Source organism: Buceros rhinoceros, unplaced genomic scaffold (genome assembly GCF_000710305.1).
Source record: "Buceros rhinoceros silvestris isolate BGI_N320 unplaced genomic scaffold, ASM71030v1 scaffold10824, whole genome shotgun sequence".
Lineage (NCBI taxonomy): Eukaryota > Metazoa > Chordata > Aves > Bucerotiformes > Bucerotidae > Buceros > Buceros rhinoceros.
In genome coordinates this window covers 458-8037 of record NW_010407682.1, presented here as the reverse complement: position 1 = coordinate 8037, position 7580 = coordinate 458, and the positions used below count along the sequence as shown (strand labels likewise).

Sequence of the window (7580 nt, the reverse complement as noted above, 5' to 3'; positions counted from 1 at the left end):
CACTCTTTCTCTCTTGAATAGGTCAATGAACTTTCTTTCCAGAGGGGCTCCTTCCCCACCAGCTACTATTCTGTTCTCTTTTGACAAGCCAAGATGCTATGCTCAGTGTCAATTCTTTTAATTTTTTGCCATTTGGTGAGACAGGCCAAAATTTTTAGCAATGAAATTCCAGATAAGACAGGAGGTGACAAAGTATAAATCAAAAGACTAAGTGGAATTACTAAAAGAAAAAAAAAAAAGAAATCTGAACAATGTAGTGTTTGTTGGAGTCAGTGATTTCTCTAGAGTTAATCACTCATTTTCTGCCTTGTGACTTGCCCTCAAGGTACCAGGTTTGTGATCCTTCAGGCTAGATTAACTAGCACCCAAGCACCCCCACTGAGCTCAACATGCCAGCTCACTCATGGAAAGCTCACCACGTACTGTAATGTTGGCAGGATCTTACCAACTCTGCTAAAATTATTTGAAGGGATGCTACTTCTTTGCTGCTATTTCCCCTGCAGTGATGGAGAGCATTGTTGTGTTTCTTCCCTCTGTTATTAATACAATAGTCTTTCTATTTCATGTAATCCATAAAAAGTGGGGTAAAGCGAAACTGCAAGGCAAATGTCTGTTCTGATTATGTTTCCCATGTGCATTACAGCTGCTCAAAATGCAGTGCAATTTGCTCAAACAGACCCTCATCATCACATCCCTGAAATTCATAAACATGCAATACTTTATCTTAGAGGCCACTGGTGGTTATTAGCAAGTGTCCTCTCGAATACTTAACTATGTTTACTCTTTAACTACAGGGGATGTCATATAGCATAGTCTGAAAAAGAAAGAAAGCTTGAAACATCATGTACCAGGTGAAAATATCCCATCGCCACAGCCCCCTGGCCAGCCAACCATCTCTCTCATTTTCCTTAGTGTGACATATTCCAAAAGTACAAACACTGGAGCAATTTCATAGGTGAACCTGAAATGTAGTAATGTCCATATTTAATGCTTTCATCTACAACACCAACACATCTTTTTCCAATATTACATTACATTATAGCCACAATATACTCTACCTTCCACTGGGTAGAGCTCTGTTTTACAATACTTTCGATAATCTTCCTTCTGACTTGATGTTAAATGTCTAGAAGGAGAAATGCTGAGACCGTTTGAGACTCCATTTCTACCCATTTCAGTGAAATGCATCTTGCCCACCTCTTGCAGGTTCAAGGCTTTGCCCTGTATTTGAGAGCTGTAGGGCAGAACCTTCGCCTTGCAAAAAACCGTGTGCACGTCTGGAAGCATACATGTCAGCAGTCCTGTTCGTGATGACAAGACAGTGCATGAAGCTAAGCAAGTGCACAGAAATGCTTTCTAGTCCCAAAGTAAAATAAAGAAAAAAATCCCACTCTTGAATCCTGCACCTCTTTCTTACAGAAAGCAATGGCTCTAACTGTTCTGAGTACGGATTGTACATAACCCCTCTACAGGAATGCAACTGTTCACTTAGCACACCTGTCATTTTACATATTTATGCATGCAAAAGGCTAAAATAATTTTTTTGCATATTTTTGGGGGTGTAGCAAAACCAACACCTTATTAGTGTAATGAAATTTTATAGAAGACAACCTACAGGACAATGTTGAAAGTCTGCATGTAAATAGCTGTAGAAAACATTTAAAAAGCAGACAATTGTTTTTCTGGCAATATTAACATAAAAAGTATTCCTCCTTTCGTTCAGCTATGCAGCTAATATTTTAGAGTATAACTGTAAAATTGTATTAGATATTATTACGGAAAAAAAAATCTGCTACTTACATATTAGTATTTGCTGCTGATGTCAGCCAGTCTGCTGCCAATCCAACCATGTCCAATCCAGTTGAAAGTTGATTAAAATATCTAGGGTGCCCTGCATAAGATGGAAAATCTTATTAAAAGACTGATTACTCTGAATGAAACTATTTGGTGCAGAACAGTATATTTACCTCGGATTTCTATAGGGTAGGAAGTGCTTTTTCCAAGATAGAAACAAAGAGAACAGCAATAAATACATCCCTTGGAAAAGACAGGATTTCTTTCTTTCTCACTTCAAACTCAGTAAAATCAGTACAATTACACCGAAAGCAAAACAATGAATTCCAACATTCCCTATTATCCTCTCAATACGCCTTGAAAATTAGCACATTGCTGCCTCACAAAAATAGCTGTTTGCTCCCGTTAGTGTGTCACATGTTGTCACTGGATGTGGTTTTGCCTGGCTAGGTTTGAAAGGCATGCACGAGACACCATCTGAAGAGCTTGCCAGTACATATAACATCAGTGATGAATGGCTAATGATTATAATAGACAGGGCGAAATGAGAAAATGGAACATTTTGGTGACTGCTTTCACATGACTCAATGGCCGATGATTGTACGAAGATGGCAGGGAAGGTGGTGGTCCTTGTCATTTCTTTCCTGTCAGAGTGATGCTTGCAACTGTGATTTTAAACAAAACCCATGAAAACCAGCACTGCTGCCCCAGCAGAATGATGCACAAGAATATACTTAATGAGCTGACAGTCCATTTACCTGGTTAACCTAATTGGCTCCTGATACTTTTCTAAAATCCTGCTAGCAATTTTTCCTAAAAAAATATGCCTAGAGCCACTAAACCCAGGAACCATTAATACTCTGGGTTTACTAGCTGCTCCCCACAAGCCCCTGTTAAACGGTATAATTACCAGTACAAATTACGGATGGTTGGCAATTATTTAAACGCCACCCGACTCAAACGAAGGCAGCCTCTGTTTGGAAAAACTGTGGTGACCCAAAGACGACATACTGTTATTGCCATTACAGAAAACAAAAGATCGAGCAAGATGATGGAGGAAATGCAGACCCAGCACCAAGAGAAAACTTATCTTCGGTCTCCGGTGGCCTCTTATCAGGCTCGGACACATGGCTGGCAGAACAGCACAGGGAATTGCTCTCCAGCTCACACCTTGCAGAGCACAAAGGCAGAGTAATTGGGCTGTGCAGGCAGACCAGAGCAGGGGATGAGGGCTGGGGCGGCAGCAGGGAGGGGAGGCAGGGGGGGTTGGGGAACACATGCAAAATCCATCTCCCTGCACCCTCAACCTGACATGAGCCCCATGCTGTTGCCATGCAGCCTGACTGCACTTTGCACAGAGTCCCCCCCACCAGAGTTAGGAACTGCCACCTTCCTCTGGTCCATGCTGCCCAGGACAGGCAGCCAAAGCTCCTCAGGCACCAAGGAAAGCTGCCAAGATCCAGCAGGAAGAACAGGATCCAGCCCCTGCCCTGCATGCTCTACAGCAGGTTCGACAGGCCTGGGGCACACATGCACCCCACCACCACTGTCAAAGCCACGGTAAGCCCACACCAGGGGCTCTGCCTGCAGAGGACTGCATCTACCCTGACAATGGGATTTTGAAAGACATTTTGGTATTTATAGCTTGGGTTCAATCGCACAGCCAGGCTCCAAGTGGGCTCCCAAATTCTGCCAGAAAGCAACAGAAAATTAGGAGCTGAAAGCTTTTGGTAAATCTGGGCCACACAGACCAGAAAAACTCCTGCTTTGGAAATAAATCCACACTGAAAAGCCGGGGAATAGTAGAATTCATATTTGCAACTGCGGTGTCTCAGCAGCTCTCTGTCAGCCCTGTACCAAGCCCCAGGCGACAGCCTTGTTGTCACCGCCTGTTTCTTTTTGGAACCACCATAGGAACAGGGTCAGCTGCACGCAGGGGTTGGGGCAGCTGTACCCTGGAGCAAGTGAGGTGGGGGAAGCAGCATCATGCTCCTACACAGACGTTAGTACAGGGAGAGCAGGAGCTGCTGCTGTGGCTGCTGGTGGAGCTCCAGCCTCGACACCTGCAACGTGGCCCTCTCTACTCAGTGCCGTTCCCTCTGCAGTGAGGCTTTAACACACAATGGCAGAGAATATAATGCCCCAATCTACCCCCAACCTCAGCTACAAGGGTTTGTCCGTCCATGTGACACCCTAATATGCGAGCATGCTCTCTTCCTTTGGCTAGGTGGCCATGGAGAACTGCGGCTTTGCTTAAAACACAGGTTCCACTGCCCAGGTAAGAAGAGCTTGTGAGAGTTGCACAAAAATCACCATCCGGGTGCTCTCTGCCTGGAACACATCCTTTGTCGAGGTTGTCACCGAACAAAGAGGTGACTGGGAAAAGAGAACAACAGGGTGCGGTGAAGGAAGGAGATTGTGAAAATGGGTGATTACTGCTTACTGGCTGGTTTAGCAATACATAAGGTGTTTACACATAATCCAGAGTAAATCCAGAGATGATGGGCAAGAACTGGGCTGAGGCACTGGGACAGCCAGGGCTGGATTTTCCCTGCTGAGGACGAGCCCTCACCACACACACCCTCCTCTCAAACATGCTCCTGCCTGCACTTGATTTTAGGCACGAACACAGTCTCCGCAGTCTTGACTGGCAGCACTGACTTCGGCCTTGCTCACAGCCCCACCGCACGCACAGCCTGCTACCAGCGTCGGGGCCTCCCAGGGGGAAGGCTGGACCAGCACCAGCTCCTCACAACCTTCCTGGGGTTTCCAAACCATTTTTAAATGCCCACATTTCAATTTCCCTGGTGAGCATTGCACTGGATTCTGCATCTATCTTTCCCTGCATTTGCAGATGCTGACCTTTGTATTCTCAGACAAAATTGTCACTGTGGGTGAATACTGGTAACTGGTAAGGGGGCAGAAAGCCACGTGTGGCTCCCCCAGGCACCCCAGCGAGCCGTGGCATGCAGGCATCACCTAGAAGCATCCCATACCTGCCCCTCGGCCAAAAAAATCAGTCATCCAACTCCTTGAATCCCAACCATGGATCAGTGCTGGGACTTGGGGATCCAGCTGTGAGGCTAATCAAAGCAATACAATTTATTTTCTAATCAGTCTCCTGGGCCCCTGCAGCCAAAAGCAGCCCAGGCCCACCCCCAGCCCGGGAGGGGCTGTGTCCAAAGGGCTCCTGCAGCGGGAGCAGAGGCAAACCCCAGAAACCTCACTGCATTGTCCTTCCTCTGAGGGTAAATCAAACATTTTACTCCAAAGCACATGCTGAAGGACTCTTGGCGTAAATCCCGCGTGTTTCATGAGCTCCCCCAAAGGCTGGGACAGCTGCCCCAGAATGCGGAGGAGTGGTGGCAGCCAAGGGAGGCAGCTCTGCACGCCCCAGCTGAACCCCACCACCCCACCGGAGCTCACACAACCCCCCAGCACCAGTCCTCAGACCTTGAAACAAACAAAAAAAATGCCAAGAAGGGAAAGCCTTTATGGTACGGAAGAGAAATTGTAATATCATTTTAAAGGGTCTTTTTCGGATGCTCAGAATTAAATAGGTCCATTATGTGAAACAGGCTATAACAAAGATCAATGAAAATCGCTTAAGAAACCCTATTCTTTGGTTTCCCACATTCACAGATCCTGTGTTTCACATCATTCTGTGAAAATGTTTTGTATGCCCTACCCAGACACATCACATGGATCACTGGACTGATAGACTGTTCCCGTGGCCATCATTTATCTAACTATTTGTTCCAATATTTTACAGACGTTTTGACAGCATGCAACTCATGGATCAAAAACATTCAGCTGGACATTTCCACCTCTAAATGAGGAGGATTTCACGGTGGATCACCCACAATCTTTACTGAGATCAGCCTGCTGTTCCCAAAAGGTGACAAAACCTGGTTTTTGTTTTCCCCTCAACCTCTATTCACAAATCAGCCTTTTGTCTCTTTCAGTAATTGCCACACATCTATTTTAAAGCAATTTCCCAGTAATTCAAATCCCCACTAAGAGCTCCCCACACTCCACATGATTTCTCAATCACAACCGTAATTGCAGCTATGCTTTTTGTCTGCTCCGCTGCAGTTTGTTTAAGGTGGCTCCGGGTGCGGGGCTGGGGGCTTCCCCCGGCCTGGGTGAGCCCCACGCTGCCTCCCTGCCGCGACGTCCACACCGGGGCACGACTAACGGGGGTCCGGGGGTCCCAGGCAGGCTGGGGTCGAGCCATCTCTGCCCTCCCCAGTTGAAAACAACAACAACGAAAGGCTATTAAAACAATTCGGGTTTCGCTTTTATTGCTTGAGCCTAAAGTTGAAAAAAAAGACCCTCGATACTCCTGTGCGCAGTTCTGCCAAATTCTCCTATTTTTGTGTCCGGCAGGTAAGGGAAGAGACACGGCAAATGGCCGCTCAAAGCACCCATTCACAGGATGTTTATTGCGGTTTTGGCTGTTAAATGGGCTGGCCTCTGCTGCCCCCAGGTAGGGATGCCCCTCGCCCCATGTCCCGGCTGCCTCCAGGCTCCGCACCCGAAGCATCCCGGTCTGCGGGGAGGGAGTAAGGGGCAAACCTCGGGCTACCACATGTGAAATGGATGAAAAGGTAAGGAGGGAAGTCGCAAGGTGGTGAAAAGGCTGCTCCGTGGCACGGCCGGCATCTCCGCTGCACAGAAGCATTAATTTTAAATCGGAAAGGGTGGGCGATGCTGCGCTGACAGCTAGAGAGACGGGGTTGCTGGAGTATTTTATCATTCAGGAAAACGATTTCTGTCTCTGCTAGAAATTGCTTGGAACTGACAAAATACAGTTGCTACTTCAATCTTTAACATTTCAAGATAGAATGAAAGGATACATTCAATCAATGGATGAGACCATAGAGGGTAGAAAATGATCATGGCCATTACCTGTTTTAATTGCATACTTCAGAGTAGTTCTGCAGTTTAATAAAATTTCTTCCAAGGTCTGTGGCTGGTCTGCCAGTTCCCAGTTATATTCCTGGAGCAGCTCATTTGGGTAATGGAAATCAATAACTTTTGTTGATCTATCGAAACTTTTCACCACATACTGAAGTAAAATGTCCACAACATCTTGTAGGAAAGACATCGTTGTTATTTCTCCATTGCACGCTGGCAGAAGATCTGGGAATGGAGAAACGAAAAGTTATCTTTGATTCACGACCATATACACAGATTTTGGACAAAAGCTTCTCCCATTTTTGTTTAGGTAACCTTTTCAATACAAACAGACTTTGCTTTAATTTAATAAGCAAATTAGCAAGATGATTGTATTTAAAGGAATATTCTAAGAGATAATAGTTAGTTTTTAATATCCTATAAGAGGTGGGAAGGTTAGGTTTTAATATCCCACCTAAAATCGCAAATTTTACTCATAGTGTATTTCAGACCAGTTTTTAAGACAATGAGAGCAAGTGGGGAAACAAAAGGGAAAACGAACCTTTGGGAAAATAAAGATTGGGAATCAAACGCTACCAGAAGCACTTTTCTAAAAACTCCCATTTCCCTTGCAATAAACCACCCTCATTGCTACTCTCTAATCAAAGTAACTTGTTGATAATTTAATGCCTTTTTCTAAGGCGACGCCGCACGCTCTCACAGTGCACACGCTGACATCTTTTCTTTAAGCGCGATGGCTCAGGCAGAGTCGAGCTGTAGTGGAACCCCCTAATTTGAGGTAACGCGGGAGCGGTCAGACAGGCAACAGCCCAGGTGCGGGGCGCCCGCAGCAGCTCTCCCACGGCGGGGCCAGGAGGACAGAGGTC

The 7580-nt window shown here is 45.9% G+C and overlaps 1 protein-coding gene across 1 annotated transcript in view; it reads right to left on the bottom strand.

The window, feature by feature from the left end:
* Nucleotides 1-6965, bottom strand: part of LOC104492080 (glutamate decarboxylase 2-like) — a gene marked incomplete at its 5' end in the record, with an annotated part of 36769 nt that extends 29804 nt beyond the window's left edge. The window contains 4 exon segments of the mRNA XM_010134582.1: nucleotides 849-961; nucleotides 1801-1891; nucleotides 6706-6942; nucleotides 6945-6965. Coding sequence (XP_010132884.1) covers nucleotides 849-961; nucleotides 1801-1891; nucleotides 6706-6942; nucleotides 6945-6965 — 462 coding nt within the window.
* Between the last annotated feature and the right edge of the window lie 615 nt (nucleotides 6966-7580).